Source organism: Panthera onca, chromosome C1, assembly GCF_046562875.1.
Source record: "Panthera onca isolate mPanOnc1 chromosome C1, mPanOnc1 haplotype 2, whole genome shotgun sequence".
Taxonomy (NCBI): Eukaryota; Metazoa; Chordata; class Mammalia; order Carnivora; family Felidae; genus Panthera; species Panthera onca.
In genome coordinates, this window is record NC_138346.1 from 35,050,193 (window position 1) to 35,076,465 (window position 26,273).

The following is a 26,273-nucleotide window of genomic DNA, read 5'->3' on the forward strand; positions in this document are numbered from 1 at the left end:
GAACCCAAGGCACTTCTGGAGGTTGCCCAGAATAGTTCCGGTTTACGTTTTGTGTCTTTGTATTATTATTAAAAGAGCTCCCGTTCACTGTCAAAAGCGTACCAGGTGAAGATAAATGACACTGTCTTCCTAGTTCTAGTCATTTTGGTTTGAGATAGCAATGAGGCTGGAAGGGAAAAGGAGGCGAGCAGGAGAGGGGCGTTCTCGCTAATGGGTCCCGCGCTCGACTTCCGGTAGCCCTAAGACACTTGTTTCGAAACATGGGCATCTGCAAGGAAGGGCATCTGTCGTTTCAATTAGAGCTGTGCTAACTGAAGTGGTAAGTAATATCACACACTCTTTCATTCACTTATTGAGACACTTGTCAAGCTCCGTGTTTTAGTTCTTGGGCTTGCGTCAGCATTCTGGGCGGGGAGGGTGGTGTTGGAACAGATTTAATTAGAAAAATATGTACTGTATTAGCGATAAGTGCTATGAAAAAAGGAAATTGGGCAGGCACTAGAGTCAAGGCAGTTTTAAATAGAGTTATCAGGCCAGTGAGACCTGACTTTTGAGCAGAGACTTGGACGTGAGGAAAATAGCTGTCCAAATGTCTAAGTATAAGTGTTCCAGACAAAGGGAACACCCAGTGCCTAGATCCCAAGGCGGAAATGTACCTGGCTAGTTGCGGAGTTTGCGAGGAGGCTTTTGAAGAAGAGTGAGCAGGGGAAGTAAGAGATTGAGGGGCTTGAGTCGGATAGGATCTCATCATTTCCATAACCAAATTTTTATTACTTAGAGGGTGCTATTGTAGGCATTTTAAATATGCATTAAAAATGAGCACGTGTGAATTAAGAGAGGAAAATGAACTTAATTCTTTTCTCTTTTGGGAATAAAGATTCGTTTTCTAACTTCTCTCGGGGAGACTGAGAAATTAAGCAATAATACTTCCCGAAACCATCAGGAAGAAAAATGGTAAGTTTTACACAATTCTTATGAATGCGTTTCATTATAAATAATTTTTAGAAATTCATTGAAGGGAAATAAAATTGCATGAACTTTCAATGGCAAGACAGAAATGATAAACTGTAGAAGCATAAAATGTATGATGCCTCTAAACAAAGCCAGAAACAAAACTACTTTTAAATTCTTCAGTGTTTTCACTTAAAATGCATAGAATTTACTTTTTACAGAAAAAGACTGATTACAACATATAGATGGAAAGAGGGAGTTGAAGCGTATAGCCAGGTGTGATCATTTTAATTGGATCCTTTTGTTTGTTCTAAGGTGGGCAACTAGAGCTTGAAGCAGAAGAAAAGCAATGAGAATCATGCTGTCTCCCCCCCCACCCCCCAACCCCACCTCACACACACTCCTGCCCTCTATCAACCTGAACATACTCTCTGACTGCTGGATACTACTGGAAGAAGAGAAATGAAAAAGGAAGCCTCAGAATAACCCCACCAGGGGCGCCTGGGTGACTCAGTTGGTTAAGCTTCTGACTTCACTCAGGTCATGATCTTGAGGTTCCTGAGTTTGAGCCCGGTGTCAGGCTCTGTGCTGACAGCTCAGAGCCTGGAGCCTGCTTCAAATTCTGTCTCCTTCTCTCTCTCTGCCCCTCCCCCCTCAAAAATAAACATTAAAAAAATAATAACCTCTCAGAATCCCACCCCACAATGGGTAACAAAAGGAATGTTACTCAACATCAGATAAACAAAAAACAAGCAAGCAAGAGTAATATGGTTATCTCTGCACATTTAGAATCTAGAAAAACTGAGAATTGTTGTCTTTAGTGAAGAAAGGAATTGTTTTTAACACTGTCTCTCAATTTAATTACATTAAGGGAAATGGTGCAGACTATGTTTTGAAAAGTCATTTTCTTACTATTTTTCAATATATATTAATGATGTTGGGGAGTTGCTATTTAAATCAGTAATACTAACTAACCATTGTTTTCATTTTTATTGATGAAAAATTCAAACTTTAAGTATTTCCATCACAGTATTTACTGTCAAGTTTTTAGGGTGGATACTATTTTACATTAACATATATTTATCATCTGGAGTTTTTTTTCTACTGCTGAAATAAATTTTGAAGAAGTACAGCTTCTCAGCTATGTGGATAGGTCATCTCTGAAATGGTATTTCTTTCTGTGTTTTCATTCAGATTGTCATCTTTAATCTAGTTTGGGAAATAATACAATGCATAAAGTCATCCGAAGAAATCTTAATTGTTCTCACATTCTCTCTCCTTTTTAGTCAGTGACACTGCATACAGATGTAGGTGATATTAAAATAGAAGTCTTCTGTGAAAGGACACCCAAAACATGTGAGGTAAGTACCATTATGTACATATTAAAAATGAGTTAATGCAACAGGATAACCATTTTGAAATCAAATTATCTAACCTAAAAATATAAAAATTAAAAAAAAACTTGTGTATAAAACCATTGTCATGGGGCGGCTAGGTGGCTTATTTGGTTAAGTGTCTGACTTCAGCTCAGGTCCTGATCTCATGGTTCAGATTCTTGAGTTCCAGCCCTACAACAGGCTCTCTGCTGCCAGCATGGCAGCCCTCTACCCCTCCCTCACTTTGCCCCTCCCCTGCACACACATGCATACATGATCTCTCTCAAAAATAAATAAACATAAAATTTAAAAATACAAAACCATTGTCAGGAAAAACTATCCATTAGAATTATTGGCCTGGTTTCCACTTCACCTTTGAGGATCAAAGAAAGAGTAGATAATTTTTCTCTAACCATAGAGTGGCTGGTATCTTTTTCTTTTGACTTATTTTCCTCTGGAAATATAAGTAATCATTACCATGTTAGGTAAGATAACTGTTTCTTATGTTATTTTACGTATTTAAATGACAAAGAAGGAAAGAACTGGCTCTCTATATATTCATTCAACATTTATTTATGGGGACACCTGGTGGCTCAGTTGGTTAGGCACCGACTTGTAATTTTGGCTCAGGTCATGATCTTATGGTTTGTAGGATCAAACCCCAAGTCAGGCTCTGCTGCTGTCAGTGCAGAGTCTGCTTGGGATTCTCTCTCTGCCCCTCATGCACATGGGCATTCGTTCACACGTGCACTCTCTCTCTCTCAAACTTAAAAAAAATCTACAATTATTTATGAAAGGCTATCTTGCCAGGGCCTGGGAGTACTGTAATGACCAAGAGACATTCCTTGCCTTCGTGAAACTGATATTCTAGCTGAGAAGATAAGCATTGGAGGAGGGAGTGGGGACAGGGAGGGATTCATTCTAGAAAAAAAAAGTGATTCTAGAACGTGATAATGTCTTGAAAGAAATAAAGTGTTGATGTAGGGACTAACAGAAAATAATTATTTAAAAGAAGGTGAGGGCAGGCCTAACCAAGAAAGTGATACTTAAATCACATGCAGAAAAATAATGAAGGCGTCTCCATAGAAAGACACATAAAAAGAATATGCCAGGTATAGAGATAGCAGTACAAAGGCCTCAAGGTAGGAATGCTTACCTCTTGTGGATGAATTTTCAGAAGGATGATGGGGTTAACACAGTAAGTAACAGAAAGAAGTTATTATCACATGAGATGCAGAGGTAGGCCAGGTCATGAAGGGCCTATTAGGCCCTACTGAAGATTGTGTGTTTTATTCCAAAAACAGAAGGAAGCAAAGTGTTTTAGGCAGAGAAGTGACATTATCCAATGTAACGCCTAAAAGACATAAATACATTGTTATAGTGTTTTCAGTAAATACAGTTTGTTCTTTAAATGTTTCTGCTATATCATTTCCCAGTTATTATTTTTACTCTTTTCAGAATTTCTTGGCTCTTTGTGCCAGTAATTACTACAATGGATGTATATTTCATAGAAATATCAAGGGTTTTATGGTTCAAACAGGAGATCCAACAGGTAAGTTATTCTATTAATATCTAGAGAATTGGGTATATAGTGTGAAAAAGAGGGTAGACAAAGAATAGAAAAATATATAATGTAATATTGTGTGTCAACTATACTCAAAATATTTTTTAAATAAAATTTATTTAATTTTTATAAAATAGATAAAATATAAGCATGTGGATTGTTGTGTTGGGGTTTTTTTTTGTTTTTTTGAGAGAGAGTGAAAGTGGGGGGAGAGGGGCGGAGGGAGGAGGGAGGGAGGGAGAGAGAGAGAGAGGGAGAGGGAGAGAGAGAGAGAGAGAGAGAGAGAGAATGAGAGAGAATCTTAAGCAGGCTCCATGCTGAGCATGGACGCAGAACTTGATCCCTTGACCCTGGGATCATGACCTGTGCTGACATCAAGAGTCAAACGCTTAACCAACTGAGCCACTCAGGAGCCCCTACATAGAGTTTTTATAACCAGGCCCCTTACCCTAGCAAGAAATTTTTAGTCGAAGCTACCAGCACTTAGATTTAAAGTAAAATATGAACAATATTGATAGGGAGGGGATTGGGTTTTTTGTAGAGATACTTTATTTTTCCAGTCTGTAAAGTGAAATTTTGAGGAGAGGACATGTCAAATTTTATTTGTATTTAACAAGTTATAAAATAGCCCTTTTGTTTTAGAAAATGAACCCTTTCTCAACTTTAATTAGATACTTCTTTTGATTTGCTTGTCTTGTAATATAGGTACCGGAAGAGGAGGTAACAGTATCTGGGGCAAGAAATTTGAGGATGAATATAGTGAATATCTTAAGGTATATCTCCAATGTATCAACATCTGGTTTCTAATGCCTTGTTTACACTTGAAACCTTTAATACATATGTTGTAGTAACACAAGTTAATGTTATTAGTATACAAACATACTTTTTTTCTAGTAGTACACTTGATAAATGCCAGGGAGAAATTATAAATGGCAGTTGTTGCCTAAAATATATTCTAGAATCTCACAATCACATGAATCTTGATATTAAGTGAGCTTATCTGTATGCCCAACCTGAAATGTTTTAATCAGTAATGTACCAAAAGGGCCTAATGTCTCACTATAAAATTTATGTTGAATGACCTGAATCATTGGGCTTTTTTTGGTAGTAGGGAGGAAAGACTTCCTGGTTGCAATACTGCCCATTATCAATGTCCAACTTTCAACATTTTCTGTTAGATCTTTGAATATTCCTGTATTAACTTAATACCTGTGGTAGATCCCAACTACGTTAAAGAGAAATGCATAGCATGGTAAAATTAGAGGTTTTTATTTCCTTTGTCATATTTTTCTGTGTTTTTCAAACTTTTATTTCCTTTTTTTTTTTAAGATTTTATTTTTAAGTAATCTGTGTATCCAACATGGAGCTCAAACTTACAACCCGAAAATTAAGAGGGCATGCTTTACCAACTTAGCCAGCCAGGCACCCCAAGAACTTTTTTTTTTTTTTTACTAAAAAACTAATGCATGCCTATTTTTTAAAAATCTTATTTCAAATTAAATTTAAAAAATTAAAATAAATGTCATTTCCCAGAGGTGACATCTGCTAACAGTTTATCATATGGTCTTTTAAGCTTTGTATCTGCATAGAATGATAACTTTAGAAATTAGAAAAAGATAAATTCTGCTCAGTAAGAATATGTAACTTAGGGGGTGCCTGGGTGGCTCAGTCAGTCAATCGTCCAGCTTTGGCTCAGGTCATGATCTCATGGCTTGTGAGTTTGAGCTCCGCATCAGGCTCTGTGCTGACAGCTCAGAGCCTGGAGCCTGCTTCAGATTCTGTGTGTGTCTCTCTCTCTCTGCCCTTCTCTTGCTCACACTCTGTCTCTCTCTCTCTCTCTCTCAAAAATAAATAAACATAAAAAAAATTTTTTTAAAGAATATATAACTTAGTATTGTATTTCAGTTACATTAAAATATGCCCAAGAAAACTCTGAAAAAAATTCATTGCAGTGTTTATGTCTGGATGGTGGTACTAGGAGTAATTTTTTTTTCTTCATTTTGTTTTTCTATCATAAGGAAACATTACTTTGGTTATAGGAGTTGGGGTTGGGAGGTGATAAATTATAAGTCATTCTTTTCATGAATTACAAACAAGAACTTTTTAGGCATTAATTAATAACTAACTGCCTCCTCAACACTAATCCACCATCCTATACCAGTGATTTTCAACACTGGGTATTACAGACTCACGTGTAGTTGTAAAAATATAAAATATTAAGGTCTTACAACCCCCTAAATGTAGAGAAAAATAGGAGGACTGATTAGGACCTAGATTATATTTTCAGGTTTCCTGGTGATACCTACAGTCAAGATTAAGAATCATTACCTTTAGGGGCACCTGGGTGGCTCAGTCGGTCAAGCGTCCAACTTCAGCTCAGGTCATGATCTCACACTTCATGAATTCCAGCCCGGTATCAGGCTCTGTGCTGACAGCTCAGAGCCTGGAGACTGCTTCAGATCCTGTGTCTCCCTTTCCCTGCCCATCACCTGTTTGTGCTCTGTCTCTTGTCTCAAAAATGAATAAATGTTAAAAAAAAATTTTTTTGAAAAGAACCATTATCTTGATATGCAGAGTTGAGGGTGTGTATTGAATATTCACATACCCTGATCCAGCAATTCCATTCCCAAATGTTTACCCTAGAAAACTCTTGTACAAATGCATCAGGAAACAGTACAAGAGTGTTCCTAGAGTGTTTTTTTAACAGCAAAAATCTAAAAACAACCCAAATGTCCATTGATCATAAAATGTACACTGTAGTATATTCAGTTGTGGAATAATATAAAGCAGTAAAAATCAGAACTACACACGTATGTGTGTAAATCTTAGAAAGAAAATGATAGTGTAAAAAGCACTTCCCAGAAGACTACAAATAGTAAGATACTACTTTAGAGAGCTCAGAAACAAGAAAAAGGAAACAATATATTGTTTAGGCATATATAAAGATAGTAGGATAATGGTTCACTTTTGGAGAGGCTGGGGTAATAGATGAGAGGAGTAGTAGGCATATGCAACAGTTTGGCAAATTTGAATTCTTAAATCTTAGAAATAGGTTATTAAGTATTTTATTAAGTTATAAGTGGTACATACATTCTGGTGCATGTATCAAATATAACATTTGACTGGTAGTCACCTTTAGGAAGTCAATAAAGCATTAATATCTTGATGCAGTTGTATCTCCATTGCTTGTGTCATTAGTGTCCCCTGATGAATAGCTAAAGAGAGAATAATCATTAGAGTTATTTATGATCTTTTATATTGCACCTCCTTGTAACACAGTTCTGTCACGTCTTCAATCTTATCAGTAAAGTCTTTTTAATTCTTTTACACAAGTCCCTTTTATAACAAATAGTATCATAAATATTAAAGCTATAGGAGACCTTCCTTCGATCATCTAGTCCTGGGTTGTGAACTGACTGCCCTTGGGTGGAAGATCCACAGATGTATTATCTATGGCCATTGGTTTAAAAAAAAAAAATTAGGGCCATTAGGCAAGAGATAACACCATTCCTTTTGCCAGCCTCTGTAATGTTTACATTCTGTTCAGTTAATTTATTATTTGCTTACCCTTGTGAGCATTTCAATTCTGAATAAACCCCTGAACTAGTCCAACCTCCCTCCCTTGTTTTACAGATAAAGAAACTAGCCAGAGTCCAGTGTATATGTGAAGAGGTTATGGGGATTTTGGTTTTATTGTCTGCCTGATTGTTTCATGCCAGCACACTGTTCCTTAATGTAAATGTAAGGATTCCTATCATATATTGGTATTGCTAAGTGTTTGTGACTGTACTTCTCTAAAGTGAAAATGAAATTAATTGGGGCACATGATTTGATATAAATAATTTACATACAAGGTTTCAGAAATATAGATAATCCAGAAACTGATCATTTAGATTAGCCCTAATAGAAACTGATTAAGTGTTTTCTTGGTCCCTGAAAGAGTTCAGGTCTTGTTTCAGTCCTATTATTTGGAACATTTATATAAAAACACAGTTAAATCAATATTTTGGCCTGTCTTTTACAGCACAATGTTAGAGGTGTTGTATCTATGGCTAATAATGGCCCAAACACCAATGGATCTCAGTTCTTCATCACCTATGGCAAGCAGCCACATTTGGATATGAAATACACAGTATTTGGAAAGTGAGTATTCTGGTTATGGTTTCCTTTGGAAATTCCTTTTGGAATTTATTTTTTAAAATAACGCTTAAAAAAAAAAAGAAAGCTAAATATACCTGGTAAGCCCTCCACTTACCACCCCTGTGACCTTGGGAATTTATAACCTCTTCAAGCCTTAATTCCTTTATTTTGCGAAATAGGAGCCAATACTTTTTTCAGGATCATTATGCAAAGTATCAGTTATATAATGGATTTCTTCTTATGAAGAAAGATGGTTCATTTTTGTCACCAATATTCTAAGTGGTGCCTCTTCTTCCTCAACCATCTTTATTGTCCATCCCCAAGCTCAGCTCATGGTCATAATGTAAGCAGCACAGCTCCAGTCACAACGTGGGTTCCAGGCAGAAGGAAGGAGGAAGAGCAAAAGTTTACTAGTTGCTTGTCAGCTGAGTAAACCCCTTTTTATTTTTATTTATTTATTTAACATTTATTTATTTTTTGAGAGACAGAGCGTGAGTGGGGGAGGGGCAGAGAGAGACGGAGTCACAGATTCTAAAGCAGGCTCCAGGTTCTGAACTGTCAGCACAGAGCCCGACACAGGACTTGAACTCACAAACTGTGAGATCATGACCTGAACCAATGTCGGATGCTTAACCACCTGAGCCACCCAGGCACCCCAAGTAAGCCCCTTTTTAAAGACCTTCCCTAGAAGACCCAGAACTTAGCAATGAGGCCTCCTCTTACCTACAAGGGAGGGTAGGAAATGTTTTTTGGCTAGACACATTGCCATTCTTAGTAAAATGAGGTTTCTGCAAGAAGAGAGGGTGCCTGATTCCTAGGGAGGCATTTAGCAGGCTCTGCCAGAATATTCACTATAAGCACTATGCCTGGGAATTGCTTTCATAAATCAGCAAGAAGTCAACTTGTCTGTTTATTCAACAAATATTTACATGCTCAATAAACCAAGGTACAGTTATAGTTTCTTAATTATTTAACAGTTTGAATTCCAAGTTAGGTTAATGAAAAATAGAAGACTCAGCAACTCTTATATTTCATTCCATATACATATGTCTAATTTATAGATTAATAACCAGTGAAATTAATGAAATATTACATCCTTTAGTAGTATTTGCCTGGACGTAAATAATTCAGGTTCTCTTCCTTTTATTTTCTCCTTTAAGTCACCATTCAGAATTATTAATCATTAATTACTAGGGTTTATGTTACTAGATTTGTGATAAAACTAGAGTTAAAAACAAAGCTTCTTGGGGCCCCTGGGTGGCTCAGTTGGTTAAGCATCTGACTTTTGGTTTCAGCTCAAGTCATAATCTCAGTGTGTAAGTTTCAGCCCTGCATTGGGTTCTGCACCGACAGTTTGGAGCCTGCTTGGAATCCTCTGTCTTTCCCTATCTGCCCCTCCACTCCCCACTGTCTCCCTCTCTCTCTTTAAAAATAAATAAATAAACTTAAAAAAAAAGTTTAAAAAGGGGCACCTGGGTGGCTCAGTTGGTTAAGCGCCTGACTTCCGCTCAGGTCATGATCTCACAGTTCGTGATTTCGAGCCCAGAGCTGAGCTCTGTGCTGACAGCTCAGAGCCTAGAGCCTGCTTCAGCTTCTGTGTCTTCCTCTCTCTCTGCCCCTCCCCAGCTCATGCTCCCTCTCGCTCTCTCTCTCTCTCTCTCTCTCTCAAAAACAAGTAAAAACATTGAAAAAAAGTTAAAAAAAAAATTCTTAACCTTAGGTCCCTTAATTCCTTGCAACTGTGTTTTATATATATACAACACATTTATTTCTGGGAATACGGTACATAGCTTTCCTTTGATTCTCAAAGGGGCCCGTGTCCCAAAATACTTGACCTACTGGCCTCAATTGTACATGCCCTTTTTTGCCTGAGATCTGTTTCCCATATCCTCTGTTTCTCTTATTGACCCAGGAGGAGAGACAGCTTTTGAAACTTAAAATTTAAAGACTTTAATGGTTCTACATTTGGAAGTAAATTCAAAAGGTTATTAGAAATGTAGGGGTGCCTGGGTGGCTCAGTCGGTTAAGCGCCTGACTTGTGCTCAGGTCTTGATCTCGTGCGGGGGGTCTTGAATTCCAGCCCCACATTAGGCTCTGTGCTGACAGCCCAGACAGAGCCTGGAGCCTGCTTCACATTCTGTGTCTCCCTCTCTCTCTGCCCCTCCTCCACTCACATTCTTTCTCTCTCAAAAATAAACAAACATTAAAAAAAAAAGGCAAAATAGGGGGCACCTGGGTGGCTCAGTTGGTTAAGCATCTGACTCTTGGTTTCCGCTCAGGTCATGATCTCAGGGTTTGTGGGCTCAAGCCCCACATTGGACTCTGTGCTGTCAGTGTGTAGTCTGCTTGGGATTTTCTCTCTCTCTCTCTCTCAAAATAAGTAAATAAAAAAATTTTAAAGAAGAAATGCAAAATAAAATGTAAATCTGTTATCTTTTTTTTAAACATTTTTTTAAATGTTTATTCTTGAGAGAGAGAGAAACAAGAGTGTGAACAGGGGAGAGGCAGAGAGAGAAAGGAAGACACAGAATCCAAAACAGGCTCCAGGCTCTGAGCTGTCAGCACACAGCCCTACGCAGGGCTCAAACCCAGGAATCGGGAGATCATGACCTAAGCTGAAGTTGGATGCTTAACCACCTGAGCCACCCAGGCGCCCCTCTGTTATCTTTTTTTTTTGAGTAATACTACAAGTGTCCAGAATTGATTTGAGTTGAACTAGGAGGTATAATCTAAAGCCACCTTTTCTTAGCAAATGTTTTAGACTAACTTGCCAGAAGGATAGCTGTCAATATTTTTTTTTCTTGGTGAAAACATGAAGTGGGTTTGCTGTAAATGGGTTTAAGTGTCCCATCTCCCCTCCTCTTATTTTATTACTACTGTTTTTTGTTGTTGCCCAGATGTAAAAAAGTATAAAAATACCATATTTACACAATAAAGTGCAAAGTGGCCACCCACTTCAGCACCTTCAGTATAGGGCAGTACTGATTAACAACAGTGTCACCCTTACATAGTTTCTCTGGGTATTTCCCATAGTAAAGAAAATCTGTGAATGGTTATATTAGACCCATTTGTAGCTATGCTGTGGGAATATTTTAGTGGTAATATTCCTATTCATTGCTATTATCTAAAGGCATAAAAATGAATTCTTGAATTTTGGCTCATATCTGTGGTAGAAAATCAAATCAATATTTTATTGTACACTCAACTAGGAAATTCAAAGAACTTTGAGATATTATCCTTTTCTTTTAAGGAAACTAATGCTATAGGTATTTCGATAGTATGTTTCATACATTTATATGGTTTCTCTTTCAGGGTAATAGATGGTCTAGAGACTCTAGATGAATTGGAGAAGTTACCAGTAAATGAGAAGACATACCGACCTCTTAATGATGTACACATTAAGGACATAACTATTCATGCCAATCCATTTGCACAGTAGCTATAATAGATCTGGAAGAATATTTGGCAGACTATTCAGAGGAACACACCTATTGTGGTTTACCCAGTTTTAAATTATGTCAAGAGACTGCATCATCCTTCTGCTTGTTTACAAATAAGATTTTCTATGAGTTGGTGGTATCAAAGGGCCCTACACAGCTTTTATTCCCGTTATTAGAGCATATTCCTTACTAAAACTAGCATCTAATGTATTTAAGTTTAATTTTTTTTAAGCCCTTTTGTTTAATTATTACATATAAACATTCATTCTTAAATGCTGAGCCTCGGGGCACCTGAGTGGCTCAGTTGAGCGTCCCACTTATGCTTAGGTCATGATCTCGTGGTTGTGAGTCTGAGCCCCACATCAGGTTTACTGCTGTCAGGTCGGAACCCACTTGGAACCTCTGTCCCTTTCTCTCTGCCCCTCCCCCACTCACACACTCTCATAAAGAAACATTTAAAAATAATTTAAAAAGACACTGAGCAAAAAACAAACAAATTCTGAGCCTTAAATTCAAGTATTTTTGAGCACCCTAGTTACATATTCCTGCCATATCTAGTCCATATCCTGGAAGTATCCTTGTCCATTAATTATTCACTTTGCATAGTTAGAAAGGACAAGATACAGAGATGGTCTAGAAAAACCAGCCAATCCATTTGCTATTTTCTGGTCTTTAGAATTACAGTAAAGGCACAGAGAAGTCCTATAGTACAGCAAACACTCAATTTCCCAATTTGCCCATGGAACATTTTTTTTAAGGCCTATCATTTACAGTACTGTAGGACAGAATTCTACAGGTGATCATTTTGAAAATGCGATTAGTTGGTTATAAGCACCAGTTGTGGAGTCCTGGACTGTTTGAATCACAGCTGTGCCCCCTACTAGTAACTTTAGGCAGGTTAACATCTCCACAAGTTTTCTCATCCCTAAATAATATTCCCTCATAAAACTATTGCAAGGATTAAATGAGATAATGTGTATAAAACTTCTGGCATGCGGTAAGTGTTCTGTAGAGTAAATGGAAGCTTCTCTCCTAACATTTATCTCGACCATAGGGCTTTCACTGAATCAGGCCTTATCATTTATCAGGCTATCCCATTGGTTTCATCAAGAACCATATTCCACACCTTGATTAGGTTTTGGGTATTCTAAAACTGATGCCAGGTATTTATTGGTTTGTATCATTTCTGCAAATAGTTGATCTAAATAATATTTTCTTTCTTTCTTTTTTTTAATTTTTTTTGTAACGTTTTATTTATTTTTGAGACAGGGGGAGACAGAGCATGAACAGGGGAGGGTCAGAGAGAGGGAGACACAGAATCTGAAACAGGCTCCAGGTTCTGAGCTGTCAGCACAGAGCCCGACGCAGGGCTCAACTCAAGGACCGCGAGATCATGACCTGAGCCAAAGTCGGCTGCTTAACCGACTGAGCCACCCAGGTGCCCCCATATTTTCTTTCTTAACTACAGTTTAGAAGTTAGCTTGCAATACCCTCTTATTACCATTTATACCTTCTACTAAACTGATGTGCCAATTATACTAATAACCCTCACTTTTTAAAGTAAGCTCTACACCCAACATGGGCTGACACTGCAATCAAGAGTCACACACTGTAGGAGCACCTGGGTGGCTCAGTCAGTTAAGTGTCCGACTTCGGCTCAAGTCATGATCTCATGGTTCCTAAGTTTGAGCCCCGCATAGGTCTCTGTGCTGACAGCTCAAAGCATGGAGCTTGCTTCAGATTCTGTGTCTCCCTCTCTCTCTCCCCCTTCCCTGTTCATGCTCTCTCTCTCTCTCAAAAATAAACATTAAAAAAAATTTTAAGAGTCACATGCTGTAGCTGTGAGCCAGCCAGGTACCCCTAATGCCCTCACATTTTGAGTCACCCTTTTATTTTAATCATTTAGGTTTCAAGAATTAATATTAAAGCCTCTTTTGGGCCAGAATTTGGTTTGACATTTCTTATACCTGATATTTTTCTTCTCCAACTGAATGTCATTGAATTTTTTTGTCCTCACTCTTAAGAGGCTTTTACTGTCAAAATGTTTTTGTATTGACTGGTATTCCCTCAATTTTTATTCTAAACTGTCCTTTTTTTTTTTTTTTTTTTTTTAAAGTACCAATATGGTGAGTATTTGGTTCTTAGATCTCATTCTTTTTTTTTTTTTTTTTTTTTTAATTTATTTTTGAGAGAGAGAGAAGCAGAGTAAGAGCAGAGGAGGGGTAGAGAGGGAGACACAGAATCCGAAGCAGGCTCCAGGCTCTGAGCTGTCAGCACGGAGCCTGACGCGGGGCTTGAACTCACAGACCGCGAGATCATGACCTGAGGTGAAGTCGGATGCTTAACCGACTGAGCCACCCAGGCGCCCCAGATCTCATTCTTACAATGTCTTTATTATTTTTTAATTTTTTAAATGTTTATTTTGAGAGCGAGAATGCTTCACCCCACAAGTGAGGGGAGGGGCAGAGAGAGAGAGGAGAGCGAGAATCCTAAGTGGGCTCCACACTGTTAGCTTGGAGCCCAACGCCCGCCTTGATCTCACAAACTATAAGATTATGACCTGAGCCAAAATGAAGATTTGGATGCTTAACTAACTTAGCCACCCAGGCGGCCGAATAGATAAATTTTAATACATAGGATTCAACTTTTCATCAGTTTAGAAAAGTTGATTAGTTACCATTTCACTATTGAATTTAAAAGAAAACTGATGGTTCTTTTCAATTCAGTTTGTACCAATTGTGGTAGAGGTAGAGATGGGAACTCAACATAATAACTGTAAAGCACATCCAGAATAATTGATAATGGAAATTTTAAAAAACAAATTACAATGAAAATGTTATTAGCTGCAAACATCAAAATGGTGTGGGGGAGGGGCGCCTGGGTGGGTCAGTCAATTGTCCGAATTCATTCCAGGTCACGATCATTCAGTTCCTGAGTTAAAGCACCATCAGTCTCTGCTGTCAGCACGGAGCCCACTTCAGATCCTCTGTCTCCCTCTCTGCCCCTCCCCCACTTGTTCTCCCTCAAAAATAAACATTAGAATAGTAATAATAAATAAAATGGTGTGGGGAATATAGCTAGAATACTAAAAGAGTGTAGTATTTTAGTAGAGTATAAGAGTGTAGAGTAGTGTATACACAGGAGTTTAATATATAATTAAAGCAATATCCAAAATCATTAAAGAGTTACTCCATAAATTGTGTTAGGATAACCAGTAAATTATATGCAAAAAATAGCAAAAGAATTTTGCCTCACATGATGTACCAAAATTCCAGATGGATAAGTTTCCGGGGTGGCGGGGGTGGGGAGAAACACCTCCAAAGAGGAATTTCTCAGTTCACAAACATGACAAAGGTAAAGATGAAACAGGTTTAACTATATGAAAATCAAAAACTTCATTGCAATTAAAAAGCTTAAAAGATAGAACTGTACATTCAAAAAAGCAATGAGGTATGAATGGGCAAGTCACAAGAGAAAAGAGAAAATGTTCAACTTCACTAATTAGGGAATAAAGTTACAAGGTTCCACCAAAATACCATTTATTTTTTTATGAGACAGAGACTGAGTGGGAGAGAGGGGCCAAGGGAGAGAGAGAATCTCAAACAAGCTCCAAGTTCAGCTCAGAGCCCAGCTTGGGGCTTGATCCTATGACCTGAGCTGAAATCAGGAGTCAGATGCGCAACTGACTGCGCCACCCAGGTGCCCCTCACCAAAATACCATTTTAAAATCTTTGCACTGTATTAATTTGTTAGGGTTGCCATAACAAAGTACCAGAAACTGGGTAGCTTAAAATTCTGTTATAGAGACTAGCAGTTAGGAGGTCAAGGCATGGGCAGGGTTATTTACACAAAGGTCTCTCACTTTGGCTTGTGGATGACCATCTTCTATCTTCACAAGATCCTCCTCAGTGGGTAATTATGTCATAATCTCTTTATAAAGACGTCAGTCATATTGGATTAGGGCCCATCCTAATGACCTCATTTTAACCTTAAGTACTTGGGTAAAGGCCCTATCTACAAATACAGTCACAATCTGAGGTAGTAGAGATTATTGGGGGGGGGGGGGGGGGAACATAGCATGCCCCAAACAATCATAAGCACTAACACACAAAATAGTTCATTTCATAAATGTAACTTTGGGTAAATCTCACATTAGTAACTGGCTAGGTGTGAGAGGGTTTGCTAAATTTAAAACCATTTTGAAAAAAACACATTTTAGAAACTAATTTTGGTAGTATATATAAGATTTTTTCAATGTTCATTTTCTTTCACCCTTATAATCTGACTGTAGGGATTCTAAATTGCTCTCTGCACATGCACTGCAACTTTTATCTGTAATAGAAGAATATAGTTGATGCCTATCTTGCAGGTTGTTAGGATTAAGTGAAAATGTATGTACAGCGCTTGGCACAATAATTAGCCCACTATGATTAGCTATCATCCTCCAAAGACCAGGATTCCCTAGGTTTGTTTAACATTTAAGTGTGCTAACTGTATCATGAACAGCTACAAATTTCACAATTTATTGTGATTTCTCCCTCTGAAATATTTACCTTGTATTTGGTGATCTTGGCCCCAATGTAAAGATTTAAGTATTAATGGTTTTAAAGCATCTTCAAATCCATTAAGAAAAGGGGCTTAAGAAATGCAAACTACCACAGATACTTTGGAAATATGTATTCCTCATCACTTTTTACCCATAATTGTGCATCTGCATAGGGCTGGGCAATATACGTTGCTCTCCTGTGCAAGTGTGAGCAGTAAAATTATGCTTAATCGTTAATGTTTGATTTTATACATTTTCAACTGTTTGGAATAAATAAGCAATCATTTTGTTCAAGAAACAAAATGGGAGGAAGGGTGCGAGGTCAGGATTGGCAATCATTTTGGTCCATTGAAGTGTAGTTTGAAGATTTTGTTGTTCAGAGGTTGTTTCCTGGCGCTTTTCCCTCACGACCTTCCATTTCCTTTTTTTACAGTTCATCTGGCCTTAACACTGAAAAGGACCGGCTTAATGCCAAAATGTTTAACTGTGTAGGGTATCCACTTCCTGTCTCCAAAATGTTCACTCGTTTCAACTTTCAAAATCTTGAAAATTCTTCCAATCCAATTTCAGGGTGTGTGAGTCCCAGCCACTAAAGCCTTAACTAGTTTAAAATAGGTCTCAGAACCTTAGCAAATGCTGAAATCCAGACAATTAATAATTTAGGGCTACATGATAGAAGTGGTGCTTTTATTTATTTATTTATTTATTTATTTATTTATTTATTTTAAAGATTGTTTAGTGGTTGCATTCAGGGCGCAGGATATTTTGTATCATGCTTGCCTCACTTCTTCTTGTATCCAGCGTTCCCAAATATTTTTAAAGAGCATGGACGAGACTTTTCCACAGTACTTACGTTATTTCCTAAGACCTAGACAGTGGACAACATGGCCGACAGAGCCGCCGTCCGCAACTTCCCCACCTCCACCTTCTGTCGCTGAGCTCCCCACCCGGCGCCTGCGCACACGGCTCCTACGTTAGTCTCCTTCCATCCCTGCGCTCCAGTGACGCGCCCGTGCCGCCCCGCCCCGCCCCGCGGCGGGGACGCGCTCGCAGCGTCACCAATATTTTCGAGGAGAGTCCAGACGCTGCGGCTGTCAGCTCCATTTTGTTGTTGGAGCTCGTGGTAGCCAGCTGGGCTTACTCTGTCGTCGCGTTGCAATCTTTTGTCTTCTTCGGCTTGGACGCTCTGGCCAGGAAGGTAAGACTCAGGAGGAAGCGGGCTAGGTGTCAAGACCCTTTTTCTGTGCCCGGAGAGCGCCCTGTGGGGCATACAACCTCTAGTACGACGACCCTTCCCCCTCCCTTCCTCTTTCACCCTCTTGGGTCGCACGGAGGCGGCTCGCTTGTCTTCTCTGCCGAGACTGTTGCCGCGAGTTTCTCCTTGAACCGCGACTCCCCGGACACTGGCGAGGCGTAGTGACTTGGCTGAGCTGGGAGGGCTTGGCCGGACGCCCGTAGGCGCCATTTTGTCGTCGGCGGCCCTGGCCACCTCGGCGGAACTGTAAGATGGCGGCGGGGCGGAGGAGGCGAAGCTTCCTGCTGTGGGTGGTGTTTACTTGTCTTTTGGAATGTGCATGTCAGCCTCCTGTGAGGAACTGTGTTCCTAGCAAACAGAGAGAAAAACGCATTGAGCTGATACGAGGCGACATCACCTAAGGTCTACTCGAGTCTTAAAAGATTTAATAAAGTGAAAATCACGAGTGTCTTTGCCCTCGGTGGCGTTAACAAAAATAGGGTTTAGAAAAAGGAGAAATAATAGGATATATTTGAAGGAGCGTGTGAGAGCAGTCAGGCTATCAGACATCTTATGCGTTGGAGTTTTTGCGCCCTCGATCCCCCAACATGTTGAGAGCAACCTTCAGAATATTTTGACTCGGAGTTGTGTGCAGAGACGTGGTGGAGCCCCAGCAGTTAGTACTGGTAAAAACGATAGTGGACAATGAAAAGTCATTTCTGTGTGTGTGGTTTTTTTTTTTCCAAGTTGTTAGGGATTCTTCTTGAAACATTTCTGGAAGGAAGGTGCTGCCCTCCTCTAAATTGATTATGTAAGATTGCTTTTAAGATAAGCTAGGTTTTGTTATATATATACATGCCGGGGGAATGGTCATCGAAGATGGTATTTTGTGGTTTTCTAATGCCACCATTGATTTGTGTATAGTAAAAGGCCTTGGGGATATATCTCCTTTACAGAAATACACAATAATGAGTGTTCTGTCGCAAAGAACGTTTCGGATTGCATTTGAGTTGGGAGGCTAGTTTCCGATACACGTTTAAATGGGGAGAGTTACATATGTGGACCTGTAGTAAATTATGCTACTGACAGGAAAGGGGTAAGGTTTTTACCAAGTTGATGAATTGGACTTTCCAGCCCTCTCCCCGTTTTTTTCTTTTCCTACACACTTTCAATAAATCTTAGCATAGGGGCACCTGGGTGGCTCAGTCGGTTAAGCGTCCGACTTCAGCTCAGGTCACGATCTCACGGTCCGTGAGTTCGAGCCCCGCGTCGGGCTCTGGGTTGATGGCTCAGAGCCTGGAGCCTGCTTCCGATTCTGTGTCTCCCTCTCTCTCTGCCCCTCCCCTGTTCATGCTCTGTCTCTCTCTGTCTCAAAAATAAATAAACGTTAAAAAAAAAAATTAAAATAAAATAAATAAATCTTAGCATAACATGGATAATGCAGAATATTGTTAATAGTTTGGACTCCACATTTTGGCGCAATGCTCTCATCGGATTTATCGGTGATTTTAGATTGGCTGACAATGAATTTTGAACTTTGATTTAAAAGAACAATTTAGGGGCACCTGGGTGGCTCAGTCGGTTAAGCGTCTGACTTCCGTCTGGGTCAGAATCTCATGGTTTTTGAGTTCGAACTCACATCGGAGACTCTGCTATCAGCACAGAGCCTGCTTCACATCCTCTGCAGCCACTCCCTCCCCCCCCCCTTCCCAGCTCACACTCTCCCTCTCTCTCTTTCAAAAACAAACAAACATTAAAAAATAAATATACAAATAAAAGAACGATTTAGGGACACCTGGCTGGGTCAGTCGGTGGAACACGCAACACTTGATCTCTACATTGTGAGTTCCATCCCGTGTTGGGTGTTGAGATATTACTTAAAAATAAATATTTAAAGAAACAAAAATAAAAGAACAGTTTAAAAATCACAGCTAGAATGAATTAGCAAAGAAGAGTTTTATTAATTGAAGTGTTCAGTGCTGACAGGTAGGATACTACTTAAAACTTCTCTTTTATGTAGATGAGACACTTGAAGAGAACTTATTGCCCTGATTGGGAGGAAAAAGATTGGGACTGTGGAAAATGGAGAAGCAGCAGCAGTCATAAAAGAAAGAAGAGATCACATAGCAGTGCCCGGGAGAATAAGCACTGCAAATATAATCACTCTAAAACATCTGATAGGTAAGAATGATAATATATATGAACATATATTGCATCAAAATGTTGTATGTCAGTGATACCTCAGTAAAACGGTGGAGGGGGTATATTTTCATGATTAAAATTACAGCATCACTTAAATAAGTAGCCATGAATAGCATTTGTTTCTGTTTCCAATGATGGCTTATGACGTTTCTAAAATTGCATGGGATTTTTTTTTTTTGGTGGGGAAAGCAAAAGGTATTAAGAGTACTGTCGGTTTGAGGATATCTAGTATTAGCATAAATAATTAACAATATTTTTTGTTTTTAGCCATTATGTGGAAAACAGGTCCATAAATGAGAAAGATTATCATAGTCGACGCTACATTGATGAATACAGAAATGACTACAGTCAAGGATGTGAACCTGGACATCGCCATAGAGACCATGAAAGCAGATACCAGAACCATAGTAGCAAGTCTTCTGGTAGAAGTGGAAGAAGTAGTTATAAAAGCAAACATAGGATTCACCATAGTACTTCACACCATCGTTCACATGGGGTATGAGCTCTTTTAAAACATTCTGTAAAGTTTATTTCCCCCTTGGGACAGGAAAACTTGAATTTGATTATTTGAGAAAGTTGTGTTTAAAAAGAAGTCATCTCAATTTAACTTGCAGGATTCTTTCTGTGTTTGTGCATTGCATAGGAAACTCCTGAATACAATACATATTAAGTAATAGAGTAACTTTTTATTACTAGTTAGCAATTAATTGTCATTCCAGTGAAACAGTGGAGGTGATTAACTTAGTTTTGTGGTACTTCAAGAAATCTGATTTGTTTTGATAAATTGAAGTTTATCACAAAAGTAGAATAGGCATTTTATTTTTGTAAGATTAAAGGTTTAGGCATGCCTTTTTCTAGCAAAGCATGCTTTCTAATTCTTTTTTCATTAAGCAAACCACTTAACAGATTGGAACATTATGGGTTATGGGTTAATTTGAAGATAGTTCAGATGACATTTTAAATGACATAGTGTTATTCTTGTATGCCAAATCTTTTTTTTTTCTCCCCAAAATTAGGACTTTAATTTTATTTACTGCTTCAATATTTGTTAGATTAGCTAGGAAGTCTTAATTTGGCCACAGTCTACTTTGACCAAGTAACTATTACATCCTACAATTTTGCAACATTAAATTAGAACACTAGAAACTTAAAATTATGTTTCAGTGAATGCTACAACTAAGCATTTTTTTTTTTTTTAAGAAAAACAATTGTATTATGTTTTGTTGCCTTGCCACTTTGAGTATCTTATCTGAAAATCTGTTCCTTGCCATGTTTTTCTCCTGTTAACATAAACTATGTGCCCTGTGAATTTCTGGGGACTGAATTTGAAATTGCTCCTGCCAACCGTTTGTGGCCTGGCGTGTATCTGAATGCCTGAATATCTCCCCGCTGAATGAATTTCGTATTCTGCCCTGAATTCACTCGGGTATATTGATTGGCTGGATGATCTTGGTGCCGCCCACTTGACGTTTCCAGAAGAGTCACCGAAGGAAAAGAACCAGGAGTGTAGAGGATGATGAGGAGGGTCACCTGATCTGTCAGAGTGGAGACGTACTAAGTGCAAGATGTATAGAATATTTTTCAACACTTATTAACTTTTCAGATAACATAATCTATATATAAACATTTCAGGGATTTGGAAATCTTTTTTTCTTTCTCTGTTTTTTGTTTGTTTGTTTTCCATTTCTTTTGGTGGGTGGGGATTGTGTTTTTTCTTTCTTTAGAAATTTAATATTTGTTAAGCAGAACTTCCAAAACAGTAAATCAAGTTAATAAAATGAAATTAGACCTAAAAATAGTTATAACTGTTTTTTGACAGTGTTGACCAGTAAAATGTCTAGTGATAAGGAAATTTGTAGCATCAACTAGAATAATGTGCATTGATAGCATTTATTATGATAAGTAAATTATTTCCACTTCTTGGTATGACTGAGCTTTATTTCTCTCTTTTAGATGAAATTGTTGATACTTTAGGAGAAGGAGCTTTTGGAAAAGTCGTGGAGTGCATTGATCATAAAGCGTAAGTTTCCTACTGTAATTGCATTTGGGGAGGTCATCAGCATTAGAAAATTTTTTTAGCTTTAGACTGGTCTGAATGAGATATATTATTATATCCTTTCATTTGGTTTTTTTACTGTAATGTGGGAAATTCCCAGTAAAAGGTACTAGCACTTTGCATTTTTTAAGTATTAGCTATTAGTAGTGTACGTAGCCTTTAATTTTAAGCTGAGAGCAGGTTTTATTGTTTTAGAAAGTATTCTTTTGTTATCCCACTGGGAAATTGTGATCCCCCCTGCCCCAGATCAGTGATCTAAATCAGAACTTTTCAAAGCCTTGGTTTTATGTTAGGGGTATTTGGAATTTTGCTTACCTAAGGCATGTTGAAACAATTATCAGAGTAGTTAACCTAGGAATCTGTATTTTTAGATGCTATCATTGTGATTACACCATTAGGGTTGAATACTCTTGTAAAATGGTATTACATGTTGCTTTATTCATGTTCTTCAAATTAAAATTTCTTGAGATAATGTAAGAACTCTCCTTTTACCTTTTTTGTCTTCTATTTGAATTTTTCCCCCCTTTTGAATGGCAGAGTTTTTCTAAACAAATGACTAGAGAAGGCTTCCTACTATTGGTTAGTAAGGTTTTGAGAGCTGGAGCTCCATACTATGCTCCTACTATCTCTAAAGTTTTCTGGTAACGTAGACAAAGGAAGAATTTGATAAAATATTTGCCAGGTACTATAAGGAGAAACTGTTATATGTACATGTTTTGAGTCTTAATTGGAATACAAACTGAAGTGGTGATATCCCCAATGTTCTTATTAAATTACAACTATTAACATACATTTTAGTAGAAGGACCAAAAAACATTCATGTGAGTGGTGGTTTGATGAAAAAAATATGCATCATTCTCATTATTTACATTGAGTTGCAGTTATAAGAGAGTACTTCCATATAGTACATCTGATAAAACCAAATGTTAGACCACAGATTTAAGAAGATAAATACAGTGGGTCAAAGTAGAAGTCGCACAGTTTGAAAAGAGTGATAGGAAAATGGAGTAGGACATCATCTTTAACATTTTTTTTTTTGACTTGGACTTTTTCTAACAGAGGAGGTAGACATGTAGCAGTAAAAATAGTTAAAAATGTGGATAGATACTGTGAAGCTGCTCGCTCAGAAATACAAGTTCTGGAACACTTGAATACAACAGACCCCAGCAGTACATTGTAAGTATAAAAACAATTCAGAAAATTCTGTCACGTAGATTTGAATTGTAAGAAGCTGTACTCAGTTATTTTTCATGTTTATAGCCGCTGTGTCCAGATGTTGGAGTGGTTTGAGCATCATGGTCATATTTGCATTGTATTTGAACTACTAGGACTTAGTACTTATGACTTCATTAAGGAAAATGGTTTTCTACCATTTCGTCTGGATCATATCAGGAAGATGGCATATCAGATATGCAAGTCCGTGAATTGTGAGTACTTGGCATATCTTTGAGAATGAGAATCTTGAGTTTGTTGAGACTGATCTAGTGCCAGACTGATTGGGATTTTTAAATAAAAAATGGGATCTAACCTATAGGTCTTAAAAACCTGGCCTAAGAGTAGGTATGAAGAAGATGTTGATAACCAGCTGCTGGTCAGTTCATTGCGTTTTATTCAGTAAGTAGTATATTGTCTATCGTACAATAGTACATTGTCATAGAGAAGACTGTAATTTAGCTTGATTCTTAAAAATACTAACCCGGAACCACTGGGTTAAAGAATGATAAATCTTGGCTTTGTAAGAGAAAGATACTTCTTTCTTTACTTTTTGAGTAGTTAGCTGGCAGTGGACTAACTGAAGGTAGTGGGTGGTTTTCTAGCCAGCTGTTGGATGTTGACAACTTTGGACCTGTGGAAAAGGCATCAGAGAGGTTTTTTGTTGTAGGGCTTTGAGTTTGGTTAGGTTTTTGATTTTCCAATTACAGTAGTTGTTTGTTTCATTCTCAGTTCTGCACAGTAATAAGTTGACTCACACAGACTTAAAGCCTGAAAACATCTTATTTGTGCAGTCTGACTACACAGAGGCATATAATCCCAAAATGGTAAGTCTTCAGTGTATTAGTATTTTCATAGTTAGAAGTGAATATTTTATGCCTCAAGGTATTATGCCTCCTTAACCCATGAATTACGATTTTCAGAAACGTGATGAACGTACCTTAATAAATCCAGATATTAAAGTTGTAGACTTTGGAAGTGCAACATATGATGATGAACATCACAGTACATTGGTATCTACAAGGCATTATAGGGCACCTGAAGTTATTTTAGGTAAGTTACTTCTTAATTATTGTTTGGGAACTTCTATATATATCTTTATTGAAGCTCACTTTAAAATTTAGAATTCTAGTCTTAATCTTTATGGCATTTTTTAGGTCTTCAAGGAATATTGAAGTCTTTTTCTGACAGTTTGCTTTGCTTTGCAGCCCTGGGATGGTCCCAGCCGTGTGATGTTTGGAGTATAGGATGTATTCTTATTGAATACTACCTTGGGTTTACGGTATTTCCAGTAAGTGACCGTGATCTGTTTCGATGGCTTTGCTCAAGAAAAGTGCTTGTTTGTGTGGATGAGCCCTTTATTTATTTATTTATTTATTTATTTATTTATTTATTTATTTATTTATTTTGTCTTATGTGAATGAGCACTTTAATGCAAAGTATGCACATTTAGGTAGCTTTTTTTCTCCTTGTAGACTTAACTGTAGATGAGTATAAAGAAATGAAAGTCCTGTGACTCTGATGCTATTGGGTATTTGTATTTCCCTTCATAATTTATTATTTTATTTAAAAACATTTTTAAGCATTTATAAACAATTATGCTGTTGATTTAGAGAAGTCATTGGTGACCTTGTTCTGTGTGCCTTGATATTTGTTATCAGCTGTAACTTGCTAAAAGTTTGCCCTTTTTTAGTAATCACCTTCCTTGTGACCTCTTTCTGGACTAGAAGTGTAGCAGCTGTGTTAAATGAGATCAAAGTGCACAATGGGCTTAACAAGTTCTGTTTGTTATTTTAGACACATGATAGTAAGGAGCATTTGGCAATGATGGAAAGAATTCTTGGACCTTTACCAAAACATATGATACAGAAAACGAGGTATGTTTAAGAGTAGGTACATCTTTCGTACCACTTGGTTTTATATTCTGGTTAGAATTTTATGAAATGGTGAAGTTTGACAAATGCATCTTCACTTAAGTAATTTTCCAAGTCTCTAGAAAAGTGTTAATCTTTGATCAATAAAATCATCATAAGTGATGAAACCAATCACTTTTGCTAGATGTTTTTAAGTTTTCATTGTCAGCATTATAAATGAATGGATATTTACTTTTAGGAAACGTAAATATTTCCATCATGATCGATTAGACTGGGATGAACACAGTTCTGCTGGCAGATATGTTTCAAGGCGCTGTAAACCTCTGAAGGTGAGCCTGGCCCATTTAAGCCTGGGCTTAAATTATCAAAACCTTGAATTTCCCTTCTTTTTATGGTAGAAAATAAAATGGTAATAAATGGTAGTAGAAAAGATTGTTGACTGTATTTCTTTTCCTTTCAGGAATTTATGCTCTCTCAGGATGCTGAACATGAACTTCTCTTTGACCTCATTGAGAAAATGTTACAGTATGATCCAGCTAAAAGGATTACTCTCAGAGAAGCCTTAAAGCATCCTTTCTTTCATCCCCTGAGAAAAGATACATAGATCTGTAACAGTATAGCTCTCTTGAAGAGATTTTATAGACTGTATCAGTCTTAATTTTTAAATAAGTTATTTTGTATAGCTTTTGTAAATTTCTTACATTTTTTTTATTGCCATGTTTATTTTGCTTGGATAATTTGAATTGTTAAGTAAATAGCTAAAGTAATGAACATTTTTTCCAGTAATTACTGTATAAAATGATTTATTCAGAATAAACTTTTTGCGCTTATGAAATTTAAAGGAATCTATAACTTGGTTTTAGCACCATTTTTCTTCGTGCATAGATTTCCATTCTTGGAGGTTTCCTTAAGTCTTCAGAAATAGTTAGCTGTTTGCATTTTAGGGATTGCTAGCATTGGAGCTTCTTCCTTCCTTCTTAAAACCAAATGTTAATGAGCCCACATTACAGGACACAAAGAAGTAGAAATTAGTCCCCAGTTTTCTTCCTCTCTTTATTCTAACCTTCCCCCGCCCCCCCCCAGTAGGATACTACAAATGGCCTCATGTCCTATGCTCAAGACTGATAATGAATGACAGAAAAGCTTCCAGAGAGGTACCTGGCTGGCTCAGTTGGAAGAACATGCAACTCTTGAACTTGGGGTATTGAATTGGAGTCCAACGTTAGGTGTAGATATTACTTAAAAAATATAAAATCGTAAAAAAACTTAATAACTTCCAGAATACTTGGCAGCCAAGTTTAAGTTATCAAGTGACTTGACAAAAGTCAGGCTTTTGCCGATGGTTTCATTTATATTTGATCCATTTAGGACTCTGCATCAGGGTTTTTATTTTTTATTATTGTTTTAAGACTTTGGGATGTCTGGGTGATTCAGTCAAGCATTTGACTTTTGTTTTAAGAGCAAGAGAGGGCACAAAAGATAAAGGGGCAGAGAGCGAGAGAAGCAGGACTCGCCTGGGGCTCATGTTTTTACCTGATGTCAGACTCACTCACCAACTGTAAGGTCATGACCTGAGTCAAGGTCAGATGCTTAACAACTGAGCCACCCAGGTGCCCTAAGCATCTGACTTTTGATTTTGGCCCAGGTCATGAGTGAGATCAAGCCCTGTGTTTGGCTC

The 26,273-nt window shown here is 37.8% G+C and overlaps 2 protein-coding genes across 3 annotated transcripts; both read left to right on the forward strand.

Annotated features, from left to right (window-relative positions):
• Positions 1 to 10: 10 nt before the first annotated feature.
• PPIL3 (peptidylprolyl isomerase like 3) lies at positions 11 to 16,254 on the forward strand. The gene is made up of 7 exons (XM_060622919.2): positions 11 to 319; positions 876 to 954; positions 2,238 to 2,312; positions 3,786 to 3,879; positions 4,597 to 4,664; positions 7,916 to 8,034; positions 11,344 to 16,254. Exons 2-7 carry the CDS (start codon positions 952 to 954, stop codon positions 11,468 to 11,470), a joined length of 486 nt encoding a protein of 161 aa, XP_060478902.1. The 5' UTR covers positions 11 to 319; positions 876 to 951; the 3' UTR covers positions 11,471 to 16,254.
• An 817-nt stretch (positions 16,255 to 17,071) lies between these two features.
• Positions 17,072 to 25,436, forward strand: CLK1 (CDC like kinase 1). Of its 2 annotated transcripts, XM_060622913.3 has the most exons (13): positions 17,072 to 17,215; positions 19,272 to 19,432; positions 19,721 to 19,949; positions 20,930 to 21,020; positions 21,407 to 21,473; positions 22,569 to 22,685; positions 22,770 to 22,936; positions 23,454 to 23,548; positions 23,645 to 23,774; positions 23,930 to 24,012; positions 24,519 to 24,598; positions 24,834 to 24,924; positions 25,056 to 25,436. In XM_060622913.3, exons 2-13 carry the CDS (start codon positions 19,272 to 19,274, stop codon positions 25,197 to 25,199), a joined length of 1,455 nt encoding a protein of 484 aa, XP_060478896.1. In that variant the 5' UTR covers positions 17,072 to 17,215; the 3' UTR covers positions 25,200 to 25,436. The 2 variants fall into 2 exon arrangements, with proteins under 2 accessions (XP_060478896.1, XP_060478897.1); XM_060622914.2 differs by lacking the exons at positions 17,072 to 17,215; positions 19,272 to 19,432; positions 20,930 to 21,020 and having other exon boundaries at positions 19,836 to 19,949.
• The last annotated feature ends 837 nt before the right edge of the window (positions 25,437 to 26,273 follow it).